Here is a 25612-nt window from a genome sequence, read left to right on the forward strand (position 1 = left end):
AGCATTCTCTTTAGACACCAGACCTAAACAACCCTAAAATAATCCCAAACTTGCTTCTGAATAAGCTTATACAATCAGATCCGAGGTGCCTCACTGGTTGTGTAAGCTGATTCAGGGTGTGTAAGTTTGACCCAGGCTGTGTCTTGATTGTCGTGGGTCAGCAGAACACCCATTGACGTCAAAATTCACCAGTGACAGCATCTTCCCAGGGCAGCCTGGTGACAGGACAGCCAGCACTGAACTGGTCCTGTTTGGGGATGGGTATTTAGGACTGAAAGGAGCTAAATATATCTGATGCAATATCAGACACTCTTGTGTTAATTCTAGCCTGGCATCCATAGGAATCATGTGGGAGAAAAAAAATGTAGAAAATTCTGTTAATGAAAACATTTACACAATCTAGGAAAAGATAACTTTTACAATCTGTTTAGAGAAGGAAGCACAAGTATTCCGTCTGAGTTCTTGAAATCCAGAGAGGCACAGAGAAGGGCGTATGATTTGCCCAAGATCGTTCAGCAAAACCCTAACAGTTTTGACGAACCCTGTATTCTTCCCGCCGACTTCACGGTCTCCACTAACTACAACAAATATTTTAGTGGAAGACACTGTGCCATCGCCAGGGTGCCCCTAATGCACCCGCGGAGGACGACCCGCGCTGGGCTGACGGGGTCAGCCGCCGCAAACACACTTGTCCCCACCTCCTGGAGGTCGGGGAGGAGGATACTGCTGGAGGTTCTTTCGCCAACTTCACACCGTCCGGAGCCTGGCCTGGGCCAGCCCAGCATCGCCGCTGCGGCCTCCTTTCCAGCTGCCGCCAGGACCAAGGCGGCCAGTGTCCATCCGGCGGCCTGCGGAGAGCCGCACCTGAAGGCGGCACACTGCGACTGCAGGAAGCCGGGCAGGGAGCTGTGTCCGGTCGGCGCGCGGGCTGCAGGTCAGCACCTAAAGTGATGGGGACGACCCCCGACCCGCTGACCGGGGGTGGGTTTATGCGAAAACAGATGGCTCGGCCAGTCCCGGCCCCGTCTCCACGGACTGGGCCACCCTGCCTGCCATTCCAGGGGCCTGGCACATCCGGGCCGCCGGGATCTGAAACAAACGGCTCAAGCCTTGCATGGGCTGCATCTGACAGCCGGAGCTGGCACTGGCTTCCGCAGAGCCCAGACTGTCACCCCAGAACAGCCCCACTGTGTCCGGGGGCCACGCGTGGGCCGGGCCGAGCGCCGGGACCGCGCAGCCTCCGGACCCTCCGCACACGGAACCGTTTCCGGGGCGGATGCTTTTTGCTGCTGACCCGGCGCGGCCGGTGACGCCAAGGCCCAGACGGAAGTGTGGGTGGCGGAGCCGGAGCCGGAGCCGGATCCCCAGCGTGAGCCCGAGCCGGGAGCCGGTCTCGGGGGCTCCGGGCTGTGGGGACGGCTGGGCCTGGCAGCGATGGCGACCCTGTGGGGCGGCCTCCTTCGTCTTGGCTCCATGCTCAGCCTGTCCTGCCTGGCGCTCTCCGTGCTGCTCCTGGTGCAGCTGTCAGACGCCGCCAAGGTGAGTCCCGCCCAGCCTTCGCTCTGACAGGAGCTCCTCCCCTGCTCCGGCCTTGCGGAAGCTGCCTCTGCCGACCTGCTCGCCGCCAGTGGGTTCCTCTCCGACCCTGACAGCTGGACCCCTGGCTTCAGCCCCCGCAACACCGCACCCTGCCGGCTGCCTGGGAGCTCGCTCGCCCTGAGCCCGGGCAGCCTGGCCGCCCCCGCGCCCAGCCCAGTGCAGCCCAGCCCGTGCCCGCAGCCTGGACAGCAGCTCCTTCGTCACCTCCCTTCTCAGCCCCGACAGCACCCACCTCACCCGTCCCAGCCTTTGCAACTCAGAGGGCCTTTCGTTCTCCACCCTGAAGCTCTGACCACCTCCTCCTCCCTCCCCCATTCCTCAAGGCAAGGACCGAGGGAGCCCCCCATCTCCCAGCAGTCCTCCTCATTAGACTAACTCGTGTCATCTCACCCCCGAACAGATTCCCTTCCCGGGTGGAAACTTGCCCCTCCTGGCAACCTCCCCTCCCAATAGGATCGCTCACTTCCTAGGCTCACCCAACCCCCTCGGGACCTCTTGGCTGCTTTTCTGCCTTTTCTTGACTGCCTGATACTTTAGTGGGTAAAAGAGGACCCAGACTGCGGAAGAGGTGAGGTGATCTCCCTGGTTGCGTTTCTCCGCCCATCTAGTACCCCCATGCTGCTGGGTGCCCCTGCTCCCCGGACCTGCCCTGGCCCCACACTCTTTACTGAGCTACCCATTATCGGGGGAAACAGAAGGGATTCACACTAGCGTGGTGGGAAAACAAAATGACATTGCAGTTTTGGGCAAAAAAAAAAAAAAAAAAAAAAAAAAAAAAAAGAGCTTTCATCTATAGGGACTGGAAAAAGGAAATGACAGGTAGCAGATGTTTGTGATCAGGGATTCTGAAAGCTTTCCCACCTCCCACTAGAAGCAGCAACAGCAGCAAGTCTCCTGGCACCCTCCGCATAGCTCCCCCATCGCTTTATGTAACGTATGGCGACCGTGTATTTATGTGTCCTCGTTATGGGCAGGAACCCTGGCTTGTGCTCATCTGAGCCCACCTCATTGAACACAACAAGTTCTGCACAGAGCAGATGCTTACCAATAAGCAGTCGCTGAATACGTTTATGAACAGCTCTGCCAGGTGGATTGTGGGTGCTGGGGCCCGGTGCTCAGGGGATAATAGATTTCCCTTTGCTGAGGAAGAGTCCGCTACTCTTTCTCTACACAGATGCTTGGTCGCTCTTCTCTCTCTTTAAAACTTTTTCTTAGAACTTGTGCTGTCAGCTGGTTCCCTGGGAAGCACAGACCAAACTGATCTCAGCTAGAATGGAACTACTTCCCATATGTACTTCCTTTCTGGTTGGAGCTAGGTGCCTCCGACGCTTCATCCCTTTTACAGGACTCTGGCCCAACTCTTTTGGTCAGTGTCACTGCCCTTCCACCCAGGAGTGGCAGAATGGTATGGAGAAGCACTGTGACTCTCTTTGAATAATTGTTAGTTTGCTCCTTCCCCATCCTTTTGAAATCAGCGTTCTTATATGCAGGCACAACTGTCTACTCTGTGTGTTTCTAATGGCAAGTACTTCTTGAGAATATGAACACAATTGGATTGCCATATGACCATAACTGGCTAATAAATCACAAATCCTGTACTAGGAATAATTTCAAAATAATTTTATGTGCTATACAATGATTCATGAGCATTACCATGTAGGACTTGTGAGTTTTGAAATTTTGTCTCTCTCAAAATTAAAGGTTTTTTTTTTAAGATTTTTATTTTTTTTTGACAGGCAGAGTGGACAGTGAGAGAGAGAGACAGAGAGAAAGGTCTTCCTTTGCCGTTGGTTCACCCTCCAATGGCTGCCGTGGCCGGCGCGCTGCAGCCGGTGCACCGCGCTGATCCGAAACCAGGAGCCAGGTGCTTCTCCTGGTCTCCCATGGGGTGCAGGGCCCAATTACTTGGGCCATCCTCCACTGCACTCCTGGGCCACAGCAGAGAGCTGGCCTGGAAGAGGGGCAACTGGGACAGAATCCAGCGCCCCGACTGGGACTAGAACCCAGTGTGCCGGCGCCACAGGCGGAGGATTAGCCTATTGAGCCGCGGTGCCAGCTTTAAGATTTATTTTATTTATTTGAAAGACAGAGTTACAGAGAATGGTAGAGACAGAGAGAGAAGTCTTCCATCCGCTGGTTCACTCCCCAGATGGCTGCAACGGCCGGAGCTGCGCCTATCCGAAGCCAGGAGCCAGGAGCCTCCTCCAGGTCTCCCATGTGGGTGCAAGGGCCCAAGGACTTGGGTCATCTTCTACTGCTATCCCAGGCCATAACAGAGAGCTGGATCAGGAGTGGAGCAGCTGGGACTAGAACTGACGTCCGTATGGGATGCCGGTGCTTCAGGCCAGAGCTTTAATCTGCTGTGCCACAGCGCCGACCCCCAAAATTAAAGTTTTAAATGAATGGTTTTAGAACATTTGGCCAGAGGTGTTTAGTAAAATGTGTATGGTGCAGTTTGTGTTTTCTTTTCTAAATGTTGATGGTAAATTGTGAACAAGCTGTGCTAAGTTTCCATTTTGGTTACAGAATTTCGAGGATGTTCGATGTAAATGTATCTGTCCTCCCTATAAGGAGAATTCTGGGCATATTTATAACAAGAACATATCCCAGAAAGACTGGTAAGTATTCTAGTTATTGAATTATCTGTCAAGTTTTTTTTCTTTGCTTATTGTTGTTAGTACAGAATGTTCCTCTCATGTATAATTTTCTTTTGAAGTATTTCTTTTTAAGCAAAAATGTCCACTTCTATTTGCATTTGAAAGTCCCAGCAGAGCCCTGAGTGCATTATTCCAGCTTAAAGGAGTCCTGCAGCTAAAACACTAAGACCCAGGATTCACATGAGGATGAGGCTGAGTCTATGGCGCCTAAACCACCATAGTTACTTTAAATTTCTCCCTCATGCTCTTCAGTAAGGGGTTAAGAAACCTCCTTTCTCTGGATTATAAAAAAATTTTTTTTGACAGGCAGAGTGGACAGTGAGAGAGAGATACAGAGAGAAAGGTCTTCCTTTGCCATTGGTTCACCCTCCAATGGCCACCGTGGCCGGCACACTGTGGCTGGCGCACCGTGCTGATCCGAAGCCAGGAGCCAGGTGCTTCTCCTGGTCTCCCATGCGGGTGCAGGGCCCAAGCACTTGGGCCATCCTCCACTGCACTCCCGGGCCACAGCAGAGAGCTGGCCTGGAAGAGGGGCAACCGGGACAGAATCTGGCACCCCGACCAGGCCTAGAACCCGGTGTGCTGGCACCGCTAGGTGGAGGATTAGCCTATTGAGCCGCAGCGCCAGCCCTGGATTATAATTTTTACAACTTACAGGTTTGGGTCAAATATTGTGAAGTATAAGAGGCTATGTATAAAAGTGACAGAGGCTCAGGAAGGAATGGGAGTGAGCTGTGTATGGGATTATCAGAGTTTCCCATTTGGTGCATGTGAATGGGCTATAGGTGTGCCCTCAGGAAGTCAAGCAGGCCTGGCACCCCTGGGATCCTGACTGACTAGCAGCCAGCAGCCTTCTCTGTTTGTCCCAGTGGGCCTTACAAATTAATTTATTAATTTATAGTATTTATTTGGAGGCAGAGACAGAGAGATAAATCTTCCAACCTCTGGCTTACTCCCTGCACAGCCCTAATAGCCAGGGCTGGAGCAGGCTGGGAGCTGGAAACTCAATCTGGGTCTCCCCTGTGGGGTGGGTGGTGGGCACTCAACTACTGCAGCCATCACCTGTTGCCTCTCACTGTGCAGATTAGCAGGGGGCTGACAGAGCTGGGACTCGAGCCCAGGCGCGCCACTAGGCGATGTGGTTGTCCCAGCAGTGGCTCACCTGCTGCACCAAATACTCTCTCCCAATGTTCTCTGTGAAATGGTTTCATGTGACAAAGTGATTCGGCTATGTTCTTACAGGTTATACAGAAGCTAGTTACTTTATACAATACAAGAAAGTTCAAATAATTCTTGTTACTTCTATAAATTTTTCAAATATATTCTACACCCATCGACAGTTTATTCTGTTATCAGTAATAGAACATGATGCCTAAGTGGCAAATGAACTCATTCTTCAAGTGTTTAAGCACTGGTCTTCTCACTAACATTTTGTTATCCCAGGCTTAGACAGAATCATGTCGTTCATCCCTGGTAACTGGTTGTAATAGGGAGCTTTGGAAATAAAGAGTTGCAAACAAAGCGTGTATGGATCCTGCTCGCCCTCCGGCTCTTCCCTGCCTCCTTCCTGCAGCTTCCCGTTTACTGGGAATGGGTTCCCAGCTGGCTCTGAAATGTTTTACCCGGCTTTAGATGGGCAGACAGGTTATGATCAACCGGGATGTTGGGACTTTCTCCAGGCCTCTAATATTTGTAAATCTCCACACATGTTTTTTTTTTTTTTAAAGATTTATTTTAAAGGCAGAGTTATAGAGGGAGAGAAAGAAAAAGAGGGAGAGAGAATGAATGAATATCTTCCTTCTGTTGGTTCACTCCCCAAATGGCTAGAGCTGGGCCAGACTGAGCCAGGAGCTTCTTCTGGGTCTCCATGTGGGTACAGGGGCCCAAGGATTTGGGCCATCTGCTGCTGTTTTTCCCAAGCACATTAGAAAGGAGCTGGGTCAGAAGTGGAGCCAGCTGGGACTCGAACCGGCATCCAGCATTGCAGGTGGCAGCTTTACCCGCTATGCCACAACGCTATCCCCACAACGCAGGTGTATTTTTACCTTCTGTTTTCTAGTCTCTCATTTTGTCCAGTTGTTAGCTTTAATTCTTCACTGATTTACACTGGCCAACTTAGAATTTGAGAAAAGTTAGAGGGATCAGTGCTGTGGTGCAGTGGGTTAAAGCCCTGGCCTGAAGCGCCAGCATCCCATATGGGCGCCGGTTCTAGTCCCAGCTGCTCCTCTTCTGATCCAGCTCTCTGCTGTGGCCTGGGAAAGCAGTAGAAGATGGCCCAAGTCCTTGGGCCCCTGCACCCATGTGGGAGATCCAGAAGAAGCGCCTGGATCCTGGCTTCGGATCAGCACAGCTCGTCGTTGCGGCCATCTGGGGAGTGAACCAGCGGATGGAAGACCTCTCTCTCTGTCTCTACCTCTCTCTGTAACTCTATATTTCAAATAAATAAATTAAATAAATCTTTAAAAAAAAAAAGGAAGAGTAACCTGCTTTTTATTAAAAAAGAAAAGAAAAGTTAGAGTGCTCTGGTTTCTGTTTGGGGTGTATTTTAAAGTTGTTAATGCCTTCTTTTGGCACTAGAGGGAGCCATTGCCTAGTTCCACGGTAGTCTAATTCAGTCTGGTTCTGTTTATGAGTAGCCAACCAGAAGGAACCTTCCTGCTTCCTCTGCAGCTCTTCACAACTTTTGCACAGTGCTGGATTTTTTTTGTGCCTGGAATATCTTGTCCTTCAAAATAAATACTCAATACTTCTCCAGCACTTAAATTTCCAGGTAATTCTTAGGTTTTGTTCTGAGGCTCCTGTAACTGAGATGAGAAACTAAGCAGGAAACAAGTCTCACTTTCCTGGGGTGCAGAGAGATAAAGGCAGCTGACCTAGGAGGTGAGAGACCTGGATTCTGGTCCTTTTTCAGTTACTGATTCACTCTGTGACCTTGTGCAGGTGACCTCTCTGGGTGTTGGGCTGGATGACCTCCCTGATTCCGAGGTAGATGGGCTCCTGCTAGGGTGTTTAGCTGCCTCTGCCCACTTTATGCCTGCATGTAGCTGCATACTTGCCTGGTCTTCCATATGTTTGCAGTAGATACCACACATTTTTACATGTGTCTCATGTGGCCTTATCCTTGTTTGAAATTCTACCACTAGAGATTTAATTTTCCTTACTATCTTTGTGAAAATTGAGTTTGTTAAGGATACCTGAGATGTCATCACTCATACCATTTTGAATTTTCCTTCTAATGCCACAGTTCAGAGCTAGCAGAGCACACAAAAAAAGTGCTTTTTCAGGGTGCAAAGAGAAGCCTAGAGCCAGGTGCTTCCTAGAAGAATGGACCTTATAGGGAATTAAACCATAAATAGACTGGATATCAAGGGGCAGGGTGGATAAACAATATATTTTTTAATGTATTTATTTGAAAGTCAGAGTTAGAGAGAGGGAGAGGCAGAGACAGAGAGAGGTCTTGCATCTACTGGTTCACTCCCCAAATGGCCTCAATGGCCAGGGCTGGGCCAGGCCAAGGCCAGAAGCTTCATCTGGGTCTCCCATGTGGGTGCAGGGATGCTCTTGGAGCATCTTCCACTGCTTTCCCAGGCTCATTAGCAGCGAGCTGGATTAGCAGTGAAGCAGGCAGGACTTGAACCGGCTCCTATATGGGATGCCCGCGCTGCAGGCAGCAGCTTTACCTGCTGTGTCACAGTGCCAGCCCTGATAAACAATCTCTTACAATAACAGAAGCACTCATCTTTTTATCTTTTTTTAAATATATTTTTATCTTATTTTATACATTTTCTCAGGGTAATTACTTTTCATTTTAAAATGTTACCAATCCTACTTGTCCTTGCTTTTTCAAATAGAAAGGAATTTTGCTCACTAAGGAAAGTGGGTTTTTTCTCAGTGTGGCTTTTAGTGTTCAATTTTCAGAATTTCAGAATTTACTACTTTGTTTAATGTGATAAACAATTCATAAGCTACACTGTGACAGAAATTATATTAGTTAATTCACAAAGGAAATAATCTTATATTTGAACAGTGTCCCATGTACCATAGTTTTGTCTGGTAACAGCATCATTTGTAACTCTTTTTTTAAAGATTTATTTATTTATTTATATTAAAGGCAGAGAAACAGAGGGAGAAGGAGAGAGAGAGCGATCTTCCATCCACTGGTTCACTCCCCAAATAGCCACAATGGCCAGGACTGGGCCAGGCCGGAGCCAGGAGCCGGGAGCTTCTTCCAGGTCCATGTGGGTGCAGGGACCCAAATACTTGGGCCATCTTCTACTGCTTTCTTAGGCACATTAGCTGGGAGCTGGACTAGAAGTGAGCAGCCAGGAGGTGGAGCAGCTGGGACTCGATTTATTTATTTATTATTTGAAAGACAGAGTTACAGAGAGGCAGAGGCAGAGAGGTCTTCCATCCGCTGGTTCACTCCCCAGATGGCTGCAGTGGCCGGAGCTGTGCCAATCCGAAGCCAGGCGCCAGGAGCCGCCTCCGGGTCTCCCACACAGGTGCAGGGGCCCAAGCACAGAGCTGGATCAGAAGTGGAACAGCAGGACTCAAGCCTACTGTGCCACAGAGCCGGCCTCTAAACTATGAAATCTTAACAAAGTGCTAACACCGAGAGAGGAAATGATCTCACTTTGTATTTGATTGTTTGTTCTTTATATTCTTCCACTGGGTAAGTTCAGTGATTATTCTGGACTTTAGGAAGGTTTTGATGGATTCAAATAGAAAATACAGGCAGGCTTAAGTGGTATTTTGTCTTTGTGTTTTCAGTGATTGCCTTCATGTTGTGGAGCCCATGCCTGTGCGGGGGCCTGACGTAGAAGCCTACTGTCTGCGCTGTGAATGTAAATATGAGGAAAGAAGCTCTGTTACAATCAAGGTAAAAAATATATATATAGCTTTTCCTTTCCTGGGTGATCTCTGGACCCCTACCCCAAAAGGAGCCTGCAGTGTGCTTCATTGAGATGCTTTGTGGATTAGTTAGGAGTTGTTAGATAGATACGTGAAAAGGCACAGCAGTGCCCTGTGTGTCATCAGGATGCTGCAGGAGAATATCCCGGCTTCTCTGTGGGCCATGTGTAGCAAGGCTTCTGAGAATAGCCTCCTCGCCTGCCAACACTTTGAAAAAAACTAGATAAATAATAGCTGTTCTAAAACATCACCTGTGGATTTTGAGATTCCCTTTCTTTATTTCCTGGAAGAAATAGAAAGTAGATAACTCTTACCACCATTTGGAGCGCTAATTGTTTCATTACTTTATTATGGTGCTTGATTCTTCTCCCTGATCTTTCTATATGGTATTTTCCGTTCCTTTTCCTTACAAATGGGAAATCTGGGATGGTCAGTTATAACAGTCACAAAGATTTCTTTTTCTTTTTTGTAGAGATTGACTTTTTTTTTAAGATTTATTTATGGGACTAGGAGCCAGGCGCAGTGGTTTAATGCCCTGGCCTGAAGTGCCGGCATCCCATATGGGCACCGGTTCGAGTCCCGGCTGCTCCACTTCTGATCCAGCTCTCTGCTCTGGTCTGGGAAAGCAGTGGAAGATGGCCCAAGTCCTTGGGCCCCTGCACCCACGTGGGAGACCCTGAGGAAGCTCCTGGCTTCTGGCTTCGGACTTGGTGCACCTCTGGCCGTTGTTGGCCATCTGGGGAGTAAACCAGCGAATAGAATACCTCTCTCTCTCTCTCTGCCTCTCTCTAACTCTGACTTTCAAATAAATAAATAAATCTTAAAAAATAATATTTATTTGAAAAACAGAATTACAGAAACGCAGAGGCAGAGAGAGAAGGATATCTTTAATCTGCTGGTTAACTCCCCAAATGGTTACAATGGTCAGGACTGAGCCAAGCCAAAGCCAGGAGCTTCTTCTGGGTCTGCTACATGGGTGCTTTCCCATCTGAGTCTCCCATCCTCTTCTGCTTTCCCAGGAACATTAGTAGGGAGCTGGATTGGAAACGGAGCAGCCAGGACTTGAACTGGTGCCCATATAGGATGCCAGCACTACAGGTGGCGGCTTTGCTCGCTACGCACAGCACTGACCCTCACTGTAGTTTTAATTTTTTTTTTTAAGTTTATTTTTACTTACTTGAAAGGCAGACTGACAGAGAGGGAGAAAGAGAAATTTTCCATCTACTGGTTCACTTCCCAAATGCCTGCAACAGCCAGGGCAAGGCCACATCAAAGCCAGGAGCCAGAAACTCCACGCGGGTCTCCTGCTTAGTTAGGTGACGATGATCCAGGTATTTAAGCCATCACCTTCTGCCTCCTAGGATGTGCATTGGGAAGCTGTATCAGCAGTGGAGCCAGGATTTGATCCTAGGCACTCCAACAAGGCATGCAGGCATCCCAAGCAGTGGCTTAACCTGCTGTGCCACAACACATACCCATAAACTTTTTTAAAAATTATTTATTTATTTATTTATTTAAGGGAGAGAGGGGGCAGAGAGCTTGCATCTGTATTGCCCAAATGCCTGTAATGGCCAGGCTAGATCAGGCCAAAGCTGGGAGCCAAGAACTCAGTCCAGGTCTCCTGTGTGTGTGGCAGGGACCCTACTACTTGAACCTCCACATGTTGCCTCCCAGGGTGTACACTAGCAGGAAGCTGGAAGCGACAGAAGATCCAGGACCAGAACCCCAGCACTCCAAAATGGGAGGTGGGAATCCCAACTAGCATCCCAACTGCTATGCCAGATATCTGCTCCTGTACTTTTTTTTTTAAGATTTATTTATTTGAAAGGTAGAGCAAGAGAGGTTTTTTAAGACTTGAAAAATATTTTATTTAGTTCTAGCCATCTAAATGAGACTAATTCTTTATGAGAGGAAAGGAATCCTAATAGGAACTGACAGAAAAGTTTATTCAAAAACGTTTCAGGCTTCAGGAACTAACATCAAAACAGCTTGATCATTAAATTTTATACAAACTTTAAAAGATAACTTTAAATAGTGTCTTAACTACTCACATATAACCCAGGTTGAAATCAAATCTTAAGGAGAAGCTTTGACCTGATGTAATTATAAATAGGCAGATAATCAGCATATTTAGAATGTTTAATTCTATAAATTTACATATCTTGGAGTTTTTAAATAAGATTAATGCTACTTGTGTAACAGCATTCATACAGATATTTTTCTAACATAAATGAGAATAATTTGATGATATTTGTATTTTATGAGTAATGTAAAAAGTAAACCATGGCACACAATTTAATACCAAATGAGATAACACACAGGCATGTGTTCCTGATTTTGTCTTCCCCCTTTTCTCTTCTTTCCTTCTCTTTCTCCTCCATCTCCTCCTCCCCCTTAAAACAACTTTTTTTGCCTTTTTTTTTTAAAGATTTTTATTATTTATTTTATTTGAGCGGTAGAGTTACAGACAATGAGAGGGAAAGAAGGAGAGAGGTCTCCCTTCCCTTGGTTCACTCCCCAAATGGCCACAATGGTTGGAGCTGTGCCGATTCGAAGCCAGGAACCAGGCACTTCTTCCCAGTCTCCCATACGGATGCCGGGGCCCAAGGACTTAGGCCATCTTCTACTGCTTTCCCAGGTCATAACAGAGAGCTGGATTGAAAATGGAGCAGCTGGGACTAGAACCGGCGCCCATAGGAGATGCTGGCACTGCAGGCAGAGGATTAACCTACTGTGCCATGGCGCTGGCCCCTTAAAACAGCTTTTTAAAACATTCCCATCTCTCATGCCCATTTACGGTTAATTCTGATTCCAACACCCAGCCCCAGACAATCACTATTCTAATTTCTGTCTCTGTATATCTGAACAGTTCATATAAATGGAATCATGTAATATATGGTCTCTTGTGACTGGTATCTTTTAGTAAGTATAATGTTGTTGATGTTTGTTCAAGTTTTAGTATGTATCAATACTTCATCTGTTTTATTGCTGATTAGTATTGTAATATGTGACTACCCATTCATCAATTGATAGGCATTTGAATTACTTCCAGCTTTTTAAATTATGAATAATACTGTCATGAATATCTGCATATATGTATTTATATGGATTTATGTCTTCCTTACTCTTGGATAAATTCCATACTGTGTCAATTTTCTGTTTTACTTTTTAAGAGACTGCTAGATTGTTTCCCAAAGTGGTTATACCAATGTACCTTCCTATCAGCAGTGATGAGGGTTCATTTCTGCACAGCCTTGCTAACACTTGGTATTGTATGTCTGTTTTATTATAGCCATTCCAGTGATGTATCACACTGAACTTTTTTTTTTTTTTTGAAGATTTATTTATTTATTTGAAAGTGAGAGAGATAGACAGTGAGAGATCTTCCATCCACTGCTTCACTCCCCAGATAGTGGCTAGACCAGGCCAAAGCCAGGAGCCAGGAGCTTCTTCCAGGTCACCCACGTGGGTGGCAGGGGCCCAAACACGTGGGCTAGTCTCCACTACTTTTCCCAGGCTATCAACAGGGAGCTGGCTCAGAAGTGGAGCAGCTGGGACACAGGCCGGCTCCCATTTGGGGTGCTGGTATCGAAGGCTATGGCTTTACCCACTACGCCACAACACCAGTCCCTGTACTTTTTGTTAGTAGACAAACTAATATCCCCAGAAAATTTCTGGCTTAAAAAAGTATTTTTGTGTTTCTGGATTGATGTAAAAGGTTACCTTGTTGAAATTGATGTGAATTACATTTTCTGTTATGGTTCCTTTAAGGTGTTTTAGCAGCGGTGAATGTAGGATGCTATGTTCACTTAAAAAAAAAAAAACCTCCTGCTGTGCCAGCAATGGTGACAAACGATTAGCAGTAAGTGAGGATGAAATTTTGAAGACTTGAAAACAAATGCTTTCTTTCCTCCCTCTCTCTTTCTCTCATTTTTTTTTTTTTAAATAATTCTTTGGTAAAAGGTTGTGTTAGTTTCTTAAATCAGAATCTGGTTTGTGTAGACGTCCTGGATGCTTAGCAGATGTATTAGTCTTTACTGTGGCTTTACTGCTATTCCACAAAATTCTGATTCCTTGGCTTGAACAGAGATATGACTTGTTTTCAATTTCCTTTAGGTTACCATTATAATTTATTTGTCCATTTTGGGCCTTCTGCTTCTGTACATGGTATATCTGACTCTGGTTGAGCCCATACTGAAGAGGCGCCTCTTTGGACACTCACAGTTGATACAGAGCGATGATGACGTTGGGGTAAGTTCTCCTTTAGGTTACCATTATAATTTATTTGTCCATTTTGGGCCTTCTACTTCTGTACATGGTATATCTGACTCTGGTTGAGCCCATACTGAAGAGGCGCCTCTTTGGACACTCACAGTTGATACAGAGCGATGATGACGTTGGGGTAAGTTTTCAGCATGCGCTAGCTGCTCAGGGCCAGTCTCTGTCATCATCGGGCGTGAAGCACAAGTGAAAAACAATCACATGTGTATGCTGATGTGCAGGAGCAGATCCTCAGCTAGAGAAGCTAATTCCAGTTCGCACTGTAAGGTCCGTCTGCTGCTCTGTGAGGAGACTGTCCCCACAAAGCTGTAAGCACGGTGGTTTTAACTGGTGATCCTTGGGAAAGGTGCCGCAAGAGGCCTTGCCCTGTTTACATTGAGAAAAGCATCCGGGACGGCTTTCTCCCCTTGTTCCTGCCTGAAACACCTTTCCTACCGATAGCACCAGAAATTTGAGGAGAAGGAGCTTTAGTGAAAGGAAGCATGGAGACCATGATACTTTTTTCTTAGTGAACTACAGCTTGATAATCTGCTGATTGTTTTATCTTGCCTTTTTTCCTCCTGCCTAAGAGAAACTTTTTTTTCCCTTTCATTATGAGAAAAATGAAAATGTTACTTTAGATACTGTTCTTGACTTTAAAACATGTTTATATTTGTACTTGTAGTTGGTGTAATCAGTGTATTAATATTTTTGTGGCCTCCATTTTGTTTTCACATTTCATCATTCTGGACTATGTTGAGAAACTGACACAGCCGACAAGCTTGTTTTTCATTATAGCTTAGAGAATTACATTGTTTTATCATTGTCTTGTTTAGGATTGTTTCTGGATTTCCACTGTTTCATTATTATATATAATTTTTTTTAGAAATTATGCTTTTTTATAAAAAGGTTTGTTTGTTTATTTGAAAGGCAGAGTTACAGAGAGAGAAGGAACAATAGAGAGATTTTCCATCTGCTGGTTCGCTCCCCAAATACCTTCGATGGCTGGGCGTAAGCCAGGCCGAAGCTAGGAGTCAAGAGCTTCATCTGGGTCTCTGATGTGGATGTAGGAGTCCAAGCACTTGGGCCATCTTCTGCTGCTTTCCCAGGTGCATTAGCAGGGGGCTGGATCAGAAGTAGAGCAGCTGGAGCTCGAACTGGTACCAATATAGGATGCTGGTATTGCAGGTGGCAGCTTAACCCACTGTACTACAATGCCAGCCCCATAGAAATGATATTCTGTTTTGAATAATTTTATTGAACTACATTCCTTAAAGTAGATAAGATTCAGTGTGTTTTCAAGAATCAATGCCAGAGCCAGCACTGTGGCGTGGCAGGTAAAGCCACCGCCTGCAGTGCCAGTATCCCATATGGGTACCAGTTCGAGTCCCGGCTTCTCTACTTCCAATCCAGTTCCTTTCTGATGCACCTGGGGAGACAGCAGAGTATGGCCGGAGTGCTTGGGCCCCTGCACACATGTGGGAGACCTGGAAGAAGCTCCTGGCTCCTGACTTCAGACTGGCTCAGCTCTGGTCATTATGACCATTTGGGAAGTGAACCAGTGGATAGGAGACTCCTCTTCCTCTCCCTCTCCCCCTCTCCCTCTCCCTCTTTCTAATAAAAAAGTCTTTAAAAAATCAATTCCAAAAGCCAAACCCAGCATGAGCTCTTGCCAATCACTTCAGAAGCCCCTTTCCTCTGGAAAGGCTTGGGCACCTGTCAGTAAAAGATGGGAGAGGGGATCCTATCTGGATGGCTCAAGTGATAACTATAAAAACCTGGACTTTGATCAACACATAGTCTCATGAATATCAGTTATGAACACTTAACTTCATTGAACAAGCTCTTAATGTTTTTGGTCAAGAATTTTCATAGAAATACCTGTTTGACTCTTTCCCCCTTGCTGCCTATATGAATTCAGCCAACACATATTGGGTTAGCTTTTTTGTTCCTGGTACTACACTGGGTACTAGAAATAAAGGGAAGAATAAAACAAAGACAGGCTTGTGATAGAAATGACTGACAGTGGTGTGTTTTCCTTTTATTTTTAATCATATAAGAAACATTTATTTTAGAAGAATTCTTGGAGGAGACTGATAGGCTGAGAGAGAAGTTAAGGTGAGAGATCAGATGTGGTCCAAACCACTTCGATAAGGCTGAAGTGGAGAGAGCTAGAAGGACGGGTTTGTGTCCTAGAAGCAGTAGAGTCTCAAGTGCTGCTTCCCTGGTCATTTTCATCCACATGTTCGGGTTTTTTAACCTTGATGCCAAAGACATTTAAAAGGTTAAGTAATTGTTGGAGGTTGCAGGGAGATGTCCTGTTCATTGTAAGATTATGAGAGTACTTAAAAGTTTGTGGAAAATGCATCTTATGAAAAAACTATGCATGGACTTTAAAATTTCCTGCGACAAAACAAACTTGTCTTCATTCCATTTTTCCATGAAAGTTTTGAAGTTTTCTCGTGTTTAATAGTATGCCTGACCTCCGTCCACTAGGTCTGGCAGCACCATCCTGCCAGCCTCCCCCATCCTCACCCACATCCGGGTCATGCCACAGACATTGCTAGCTGTCCCTGGGAGGCAAAACTGTCCCCAGCTGAACTGTATTGCTAAATGAAAGATGCGTATCCAAGGCCACTTAAGCCATTTTTGTTATATGCTCTTGGGTTGAAAGTCTGACTTTACCACATTCTTTACAGCATTAGGTATCTGCTCTTGATGTCAGAAATAGCATTTATATAATGTATGTGGAACATAAAATAACAGACGCTCACATGTGTAGACAGGTGCATGTGGGTCAGGCCCCGAATTGGTGAAGGCAGGTGCTCAGTAACTGTTCTGTATGCCAGTGATTTTTTCTGCCTGTGCCTTGAGCTGTGAGAGACCTGGCTCACCATTTTTTGGCCTTTTGGCTAAGATCACATGAGAAGCCTGATTCTTGGATATCTCTTAACTGGTTCTGGTCATAGAGAGATTTTTCTGACCAGAGATGTGAGTTTATGTTAATAACTTCATATGAAAATAAATTAAATTTAAATTCCTAAAATATGTGAGTTCCTCTACTACATATGTACTTTTAAAATTTCTTTGTTAAATTCCTAAATTTTATTTTTCTATTTGTATTCAGTGTAGAGCATTTTAAATCAAGTTAAGTTAGTACAAATAGTTAAAAAGCTCACTTCAAGTAGTCACAATATTTACTGTATCATATATCCATGACACATCATCACTGTTATCAAAGCATTACATTAAAACATGTTTTGTATTTATTGTAATTTTATCAGGTGTAAAAAGAACAAACATAAAAAGGGCAAATCTCTTTGCATTCCTCCAGCATCCTTGACCATGAGCAACTAGTTCAATCTTGTTCTAATAGGTGTAGAACAGACCAAAAGGATTAACTGGTTTGTTTAGGCTTTTGAGTTTGTTCCTTAAGAAGATTTTTCTCTCATTACCTCAGAGGTAGGTAACAGAACTGTGAAACTGAGAGGTGCCCTGCTGATAAAGTACATCCCTCTTCCCAGTCTTGTTTATGTCAAAACAAACCAATGGTAATAATGTTTTATATACAAGTCCATTGTGGCACCATATTCCTATAGTGTCATTTTAATCTTCCTGAATAAAACCTGTGTATTGAGAAACTATGACATCAAGTCAAGGTTAGGCAAAGTTTTGTTTGTGCTAAATGACCTTGAGCTGGTTTATTTCCTTATGGGAAATCAAGGAATCCTAAACTTTAACCGTCCTCTTTCCTTACTTTCTTTCACATATCTTTGAAACATTTTGGACTTTATGGAATTGTCTTTATTATTTTCGTTTGTGAGTTTAAAAATATTTAGCCTTTGCACTAAGCCATTACCTAAATCGAGTGAAAAGGGAATTTTGGTAAAGAAGGCGAGGAGTGATTCTTGGTTAAGGCGCCGCCTGGGTCATACTTATGAATCCCATACTTATGAATGCCTGCTTCAAGTTACTGCTATTCCATGCTTCTGATCCAGTATTCCTGCTAATGCGCCTGGGAGGTAGCAGATAATGGCCCCAGTAGTTGGATTCCTGCCATCCATGTGGAAGACCTAGCTGGCTTCGGCCTGACCTAGCCTAGCCCTTCCTGTTGCAGGCTTTTGGGGAGTGAGCCAGCAGATGGAAGATCTCTTTCTTTTGTGTCTCTCCATCTCTCTTTGTCACTCTGTCTTTCAAATAATAAATAAATCTTTAAAAGAAGAAGATAAGTTCTTTGGAAATGGAAATATTATATGTTTTGTTGTTAAAACAAAACAGGTATTGGCCAGCGCCGCGGCTCACTAGGCTAATCCTCCGCCTAGCGGCGCCGGCACACCGGGTTCTAGTCCCGGTTGGGGCACCGGATTCTGTCCCGGTTGCCCCTCTTCCAGGCCAGCTCTCTGCTGTGGCCAGGGAGTGCAGTGGAGGATGGCCCAGGTGCTTGGGCCCTGCACCCCATGGGAGACCAGGAAAAGCACCTGGCTCCTGGCTCCTGCCATCGGATCAGCGCGGTGCGCCGGCCGCAGCGCGCCAGCCGTGGCGGCCATTGGAGGGTGAACCAACGGCAAAGGAAGACCTTTCTCTCTGTCTCTCTCTCTCACTGTCCACTCTGCCTGTCAAAAAAAAAAAAAAACACAAACAACAACAACAAAAAAAAACAAAACAGGTATTATAATACTATCTAATAGTCGGCGCCGCGGCTCAATAGGTTAATCCTCCGCCTGCAGTGCCGGCACACCGGGTTCTAGTCCCGGTCGGGGCTCCCCTTTCAGTCCAGCTCTCTGCTGTGGCCCGGGAGGGCAGTGGAGGATGGCCCAAGTGCTTGGGCCCTGCACCCCATGGGAGACCAGGAGAAGCACCTGGCTCCTTGCTTTGGATCAGCGCGATGCGCCGGCCATTGGAGGGTGAACCAACAGCAAAGGAAGACCTTTCTCTCTGTCTCTCTCTCTCTCACTGTCCACTCTGCCTGTCAAAAAAAATAATAATAATACCATCTAGTTGTAGTGGCTTATATAGTTAGGAGATTATGCATAGCTTTCCACAAACATGCTGACTCCTGTCTTGCATATATAGTAGAGCTTTTTAAGACATGCACAGTAAAACAACGTTGATTTTTTTGTTGTTGTTCCCTAGAGGCAAAGTTTAGTTTAAGAGAGCTGACTTATGATTTGGATCTTGCGTTAGAACATTTGAAAGCTTTGCTAGCATAGGGTTCTGGAAAAAGGGATCAAGGAAAAAGCAAACAAAAGCAATACATTATTATTGAATGCTATTTGTCATGTAGCCGGCTGTGTTTGTATCTCATTCATAAATAGATTAGCGTGGTGGTTTCCTGTGTAGTGACTACAAATATCCAGTTGCATTGGTTTATTTTGACCGAGATAGGTTGGCTTCCCACACAGATACCTGAGTAACCCTTCAGTGACCTCTCTCCTAAGGCAGCAGCTGACATGGAAGGCGCTAGGTGCTCAGCAATGAAAGATTCAAGTCTGTCAAACAGAAACTGAAGGAAAGAATTCCTTACTATGGTTGGTGCTGAAGGGTAATTGTAGCACTTGAGCTGTCTCTTTTCATTACAGACTGGGGAAGGCAGGACATGAGAAAAGTTGGAATCTGGTCCATTTAGTGTTGTATTGAGGGTATAGGAAGAGATTAAACCAATTAATATAAGACCCTGGCAACTCATCTCCCAGGGTGAATATGGTCCCTACCTGGCAAGTAAACAATTCTAATATATTGAGAGTCAGGAAATTAAAAGAAGTTTCCTCTGTCACAGATTAGCTGCATAGTATTGAGTAAAGTCAGCTGAATCTCTGCTTTCCATATCTGTAACATGGAGGTGTTAAAGTGACAATAGATGTTCTTCCCCCTGCTAGTCAGGGAAGCTTTCTTTTTTTTTTTTTTTTTTCCAAGTTGTATTTATTTGAAATGCAGAGTTGCAGACAGCAAGAGAGAGAATGAATGAACCTTCTGTTTGCTAATTTACTACCCAAATGTCCACAATAGCCAGAGCTGGGCCAGGCTGAAGCCAGGAACCTGACATCCAGGTCTCCCATGTGGGTAGCAGGGACCCAAGTATTAGGGCCATCTTTTCTGCTTTCCCAGGCACGTTATCAGGGAACTGGATCAGAAGTGGAGCAGCCCCAGAACTTGAATCATTGCTCATATAGGATGCAGGTGTTGCAGACAGAGGCTTAATCTGCAGTGCCACAGCGCTGGGCCTGAGGGAAGACTTCTTTTTAGCCTGAATGACCAATGTCTTTATCTTGGTCTCTGCTTCTTAATGGAAACATCTTTAGAAATGATGACCCATGGGAACATTTCACAAATACCTCCTATCACTTGTTCCCTGAACCACCTATTTCCATATTTGAGTTCATCTACTTCTGATAGTTGAGTATACAGAAACACTTAGTCAGGCACATACTCTGCTGTTTGAAAGTCCAGCTGTTCCTATCTCTGTGGCTGGCCAAGTGCTGTTTGGTGTGTGTGTGTGTGTGTGTGTTACACTGATCTAACCATCTCTGATGTTCTCCATCCCTGGACTTTCAGGATCACCAGCCTTTTGCAAATGCCCATGATGTGCTGGCACGCTCCCGCAGTCGAGCCAATGTTCTGAACAAGGTAGAATACGCCCAGCAGCGCTGGAAGCTTCAAGTTCAAGAGCAGCGAAAATCTGTTTTTGACCGACATGTTGTCCTCAGCTAATTGGATTTAGAATTCAAGGTGACTGGAAAGAAACAAGACAGACAACTGGAAAGAACTGACTGAATTTTCCTGGATTTTGTTTTAATACTCTGTTTGATCTCATCAAATCTTGCTGAAGACTCAAAATTGGAAGCAAAAACATGCTTGGTATTTTTTTTTTCTTGTCAATGTATTAATAGAGACATTTTTAAAAGCACACACCTCAAAGTCAGCCAATAAATCTTTTACTACTTGTGACTTTTACTAATAAAAATAAACTTTCTTGGTAATTATCTTGAAGTCCTTTAACCTTGAACAAGCCCTCTCTTTTTCACTACACAGTTTTAACTTGGTTTTCAAGAGGATTTTTAGGGGTTTTTGTTTTGTTTTTGTTTTTTTGTTGTTGGGGGGGTGGTTTTTTGTTGTTTTTCAGGAGAAGGGAGGGATGTGTGGGAACTGCTTCACGATGCTTTTCTTGAGTTACTTCACTACACAAACTTTTGTAAATAGTCCTTACCTTCTACTTTCAAGTTTCATTTCTATTTTGCCATGTAGCCAGCCTCATCAGAGCGCTGACTTATTCAACTGACTTTTGCACTGACTGCATTATCTAGGTATCTGGCTGGCCTGTGACTGCACTTCATGAAAACTGGGTCTGAAATGCCTGGTGGCTCTTCACAAAATGCAGATTTTCCTCATGTACTGTGATGTCTGATGCAATGCATCCTAGAACTGGCTATTTGCTAGTTTACCCTAATGACTAAACATAGTCTTGATGTGTGTGGTCTTCCTCATCTTCACATATCTTTAAGGACAAATCCTAAGGACTTAGACACTTGCAATAAAGAAGTTTTCTTTTAAACTCAAGCCTCCTTGGATTAATGACATACGCATTATTTGCTGGCGATTCTGGTCATGAGAAGCAGCTGTGAACTAGGACTGGGTGCCTTTCTCTAAAGGGTATAACAGTTATTTGAGAATTGACTTTTTCTTCCTATATCTTTGTTGGAATGTAATAATAAAATAATTTTTGAAACACCTATCAGTGTATTCATGTCTGCTAGCTTTTTCCTCCTCTCTCTTTTGCTGAAGGTAAGGTTTGATGACACAAAGACATCTCTACCGTGTTTGTGAGACTGCTGTTTTACATTAATCATAAAACATTGATACTAAATGTGTGTGCAAGAGCAGAGAGAGAATGTATGATTTCTTAGAAGGGTCTCTTGGCCGGCACCGCGGCTCACTAGGCTAATCCTCCGCCTTGCGGCACCGGCACACCGGGTTCTAGTCCCAGTCGGGGTGCTGGATTCTGTCCCAGTTCCCCTTCTTCCAGGCCAGCTCTCTGCTGTGGCCCGGGAGTGCAGTGGAGGATGGCCCGAGTCCTTGGGCCCTGCACACCATGGGAGACCGGGATAAGTACCTGGCTCCTGCCATCGGATCAGCGCGGTGCGCCAGCCGTGGCGGCCATTGGAGGGTGAACCAACGGCAAAGGAAGACCTTTCTCTCTGTCTCTCTATCTCACTGTCCACTCTGCCTGTCAAAAAAAAAAAGGGTATCTGAAAAGTATAAAAGTTTCATTTTGATAAATTAAGAGACTTGAAAGTCTTTTTTTTTTTTTTTTTAATTTTTGACAGGCAGAGTAGACAGACAGAGAGAAAGGTCTTCCTTTTGCTGTTGGTTCACCTTCCAATGGCCGCCGCGGCCGGCGCACCACGCTGATCCGATGGCAGGAGCCAGGTACTTCTCCTGGTCTCCCATGCAGGTACAGGGCCCAAGGACTTGGGCCATCCTCCACTGCAGTCTCTGGCCACAGCAGAGAGCTGGCCTGGAAGAGGGGCAACCGGGACAGAATCCAGCGCCCTGACTGGGACTAGAACCCGGTGTGCCGGTGCCACAAGGCGGAGGATTAGCCTAGTGAGCCACGGCGCTGGCCTGAGACTTGAAAGTCTTAAAGAAATTAAAAAATTCTTGGCAGACATATTAAAATTAAATTACTTTAAGCCGGCGCCGCGGCTCACTAGGCTAATCCTCCGCCTAGCGGCGCCGGCACACCGGGTTCTAGTCCCGGTTGGGGCACCGGATTCTGTCCCGGTTGCCCCTCTTCCAGGCCAGCCCTCTGCTGTGGCCAGGGAGTGCAGTGGAGGATGGCCCAGGTGCTTGGGCCCTGCACCCCATGGGAGACCAGGAAAAGCACCTGGCTCCTGGCTCCTGCCATTGGATCAGCGCGGTGTGCCGGCTGCAGCGCGCCGGCCGCGGCAGCCATTGGAGGGTGAACCAACGGCAAAGGAAGACCTTTCTCTCTGTCTCTCTCTCTCACTGTCCACTCTGCCTGTCAAAAAAAAAAAAAATTAAAAAAAAAAAAATTAAATTACTTTAAATGAATAAGGATGAGATCTTAAGAGCTATTAATAGGCATTTTTGATTAGTAAAATTTTTTTAGCATTTATAAATTTATTGTAAAATTGATTCTTGTTAGTATCACAGATACATGAGACTAGTTTAACATTTTAAAATAATGTAATCCTTCATACCTAAAGAAGAAAAACCACATGATTGGACTGATAAATGGAGAAAAAACATTTCACAAAATCCAATACCTGCTTATAACAAAAACTCTCAGCAAACCAGGAAGAAGGAGAATGTCCTCAACTGGATAAAGACATCTACAAAGAAACCTGCAGCTAACATATCCTTTAACGCTAAGAAACTAGAAACTCCCACAGGTGAAGAACAAAGCAAGGATACCCTCTCTCAGCACTTATTTCCTACATTATATAGGAAGTGCTGGTATATGCAATCAGTGAAGAAAAGGAAATTAAAGGTATAAAGATTGGGAAGGAAGAAATAAAACTTTACAGATGAAGTAATTGTGTAAAAAACCCAAAAGAATAGACCAAAAGAAATTTCTCAAATAAGAAGTGATCACAGCAAAGTTTCAGGAAACAAGATTAATATACAAAAGTCAATTTTTTCCTATATATCGGCAATGAACAAGTAGAATTTGAAATTAAAAACAATACCATCTGTATTAGCAGCCCCCCTCCAAATGAAGCACTTTAGTATAAATACTTAGATAAAATAGGTATAAAATCTACTTGAGGAAATCTACATGACTGATTAAAGAAATTGAAAAGCTAGATGAAGAGATTTCCTATGATCATGGATAGTAGGGCTCAACATTTTTAAAATATCAGTCCTTCCCAACTTGATTTATAGATTAACCATCCTCATCAAGATCTCAGAAAGTTATATTATGGATATTGACAAACTAATTCCAAAGGATATTTGGAAAGACAAAGACCCAGAATGGTCAGCATGACGTTAAGGGGGAAAAACAAAGTCAGAGAGCTGATGTTACTCAACTTTGACATTTACTATAAGCCAACAGTAATTAAGGTCGTGTGATGTTGTCAAAAGAATAGACGAATAGGGACCAGTGTTGTGGCATTGCAGGTAAAGCCACTGCCTGCAATGCCAGCATCCCATATGGGCACAGGTTCTTGTCCCAGCTGCTCCACTTCTGATCCAGGACCCTGCTAATAGCCTGGGAAAAGCAGTGGAAAATGGCCCATGTATTTGGGCCCCTGTCATGCATGTGGAAGATCTGGATGAAGCTGTTGGCTTTGGTCTCGCACTGCCCTGGCTGGTACGGCCATCTGGGGAGTGAACCAGTGGTTGGAAGACTCTTTCCCTCTGTAACCCTGACTCTCAAATAAATAAATCCAGGTGTTTTTTTTTTTTAATAGATATATCAATGGAACAGAACAGAGCTCAGAAATGGACCCACATAAATACTGTCAATTCATCTTAGACAAAGGAGCAAAAGGAATACGTTGGAGAAAAGGAAATTTTTTCAACAAATGGTGCTGGAGCAATTCAACATTGACATGCAAAAAAAAATATCTGGACACAGACTTTATACTCTTGGCAAAAGTTAACTCAAATTGGATCATAGGCAGAAATGTAAAATGCAAACCTATGCAATTTCTAGATGAGAATGTAAGAGAAAATTTAAATTATGATGAATTTTTAGATACCATACCAAAAACACAATCCTAAAAATCATTGTTGAGCTGGAAAAATTTAAAACTTTTACAAAAGATATTGTCAAAAGAATGAGATCAGCCACAGACTAAGTGAAACTATTTGCAAAAGACGGATCTGATAAAGGATTGTTATCCAAAATATACAGAAAACACTTAAAAATGGACAAAAGTCCTGAACAGGCACCTTACCAAAGATACACTGATGCAAATATGCATATGAAAAGATGTTCCACATCATGTGTCATTAAGGAAATGCAAATTAAAACAATAATGAAATGTCATTACATGCCTATTAAAATGCCCCAAATCCAGAACACTGACAACACTAAATGCTCATGAGGGTGTAGAACTCTCCCTGATTTATGCTGATGGGAATGCAAAATGGTATAGCAATTTGACAGCTTCCAACAAAACTAAACATGGTTTTACTATATGACCCAGCAGTCAGTCTCCTGGTAATTACCCAAATAAGCTGAAGTCATGTGTCCATGCAAAAACTTGCATGTGGATGTTTGTAGCAGCTTTAGTCAGAATTGCCAAAACTTGGAAGCAACCAGGATAACCCTTCAGTAGGTGAATGGATAACTTGTGATACATTCACACAATAAAACATTCCTCAGCATTAAAAATAAGCTTTCAAGGCATGAAAAGACATTGGTGGGGGGGGACTTAAATGCATACTACCATGTGAAAGAAGCCAATCTGAAAAGGCTACATACTATGTGATTCCAATGATATGGCTTCTGGAAAAAGCAAATCCATGGAGATGGTAAAAAGATCAACAGTTGCTGGGGTTAGGGAGGAGGAGGCAGAGGCAGAGCACAGACCTGTTCGGGGGCTGTGAAGCTTCTGTATGAAACTAGAAAGGCAGATATGTGTCACACACTTGTCACATCCACAGAATGTAAATGTGTAACACCAAGAGTGACTCCTAACCTAAAGTATGGGCTTTGGGTGGCAATGATATGACAATGTAGATTGGTCAAGATGTTGGAAGAGGCTGTGCATGTGCAGGGGCAGGCAGTTTGTAGGAACTCTGTGCATTTTGCTAAGGAGAAAAATGGGTGCAAAAAAAAAAAATCTAAATTCACATTGACCTTCAAAGTTTGGGCTTTAATCTCAATCTGCCTAAAAGAATACTGCCCAACATTTGTACATTATGACCATTATTGAAGGAGACTTTCCATAAATATTATTATAAAATCATATAAACCAGATGATGCAGGAGGACAGGTAGACATTCTTTAAAGAAAAAAACAGTTTGTTACAAGTGCCCAGTTTTGTAAGCAAACCTCTCTAGTGAGCATTGTTACGTGTTGTCATATCTACATTCTAGGTAGAAAAAAAACGGCTAAACCAGAACTGAGCAGTTCTGTTTAACCGTAAGCTACTTTGCCTGTTGTTACTAAATGATCGCCTATAAATCAGGCTAAGTCTGACCTCAGCGCAGAA

At 44.6% G+C, this 25612-nt stretch overlaps 1 protein-coding gene across 4 annotated transcripts; it reads left to right on the plus strand.

Moving 5' to 3' along the window:
* Window positions 1–1321: 1321 nt before the first annotated feature.
* On the plus strand, window positions 1322–21154 carry TMEM9B (TMEM9 domain family member B). 4 transcript variants are annotated; one of them, XR_016231594.1, is made up of 5 exons: window positions 1322–1539; window positions 4126–4217; window positions 9027–9135; window positions 13284–13569; window positions 19980–21154. XR_016231594.1 is itself a non-coding variant. In XM_002708800.6 (5 exons), the coding sequence occupies exons 1-5, from the start codon at window positions 1435–1437 to the stop codon at window positions 20133–20135; spliced, it is 597 nt and encodes a 198-aa protein (XP_002708846.2). In that variant the 5' UTR covers window positions 1322–1434; the 3' UTR covers window positions 20136–21154. The 4 variants fall into 4 exon arrangements, 2 of the variants coding, with proteins under 2 accessions (XP_002708846.2, XP_008264148.4); XM_002708800.6 differs by having other exon boundaries at window positions 13284–13418; XR_016231593.1 differs by lacking the exon at window positions 4126–4217.
* The last annotated feature ends 4458 nt before the right edge of the window (window positions 21155–25612 follow it).

This window comes from Oryctolagus cuniculus, chromosome 1, assembly GCF_051225735.1.
Source record: "Oryctolagus cuniculus isolate XC-2025 breed Fujian yellow rabbit chromosome 1, ASM5122573v1, whole genome shotgun sequence".
NCBI lineage: Eukaryota > Metazoa > Chordata > Mammalia > Lagomorpha > Leporidae > Oryctolagus > Oryctolagus cuniculus.

Bases quoted from the DNA above. Each gene is read 5' to 3' on its own strand.
- TMEM9B (XM_002708800.6), top strand. From the start codon at position 1,435: ATGGCGACCCTGTGGGGCGGCCTCCTTCGTCTTGGCTCCATGCTCAGC. The intron at 1,540-4,125 runs GTGAGTCCCGCC...TTTTGGTTACAG, and splicing joins AGCTGTCAGACGCCGCCAAG to AATTTCGAGGATGTTCGATG. The intron at 9,136-13,283 runs GTAAAAAATATA...AATTTCCTTTAG, and splicing joins GAAGCTCTGTTACAATCAAG to GTTACCATTATAATTTATTT.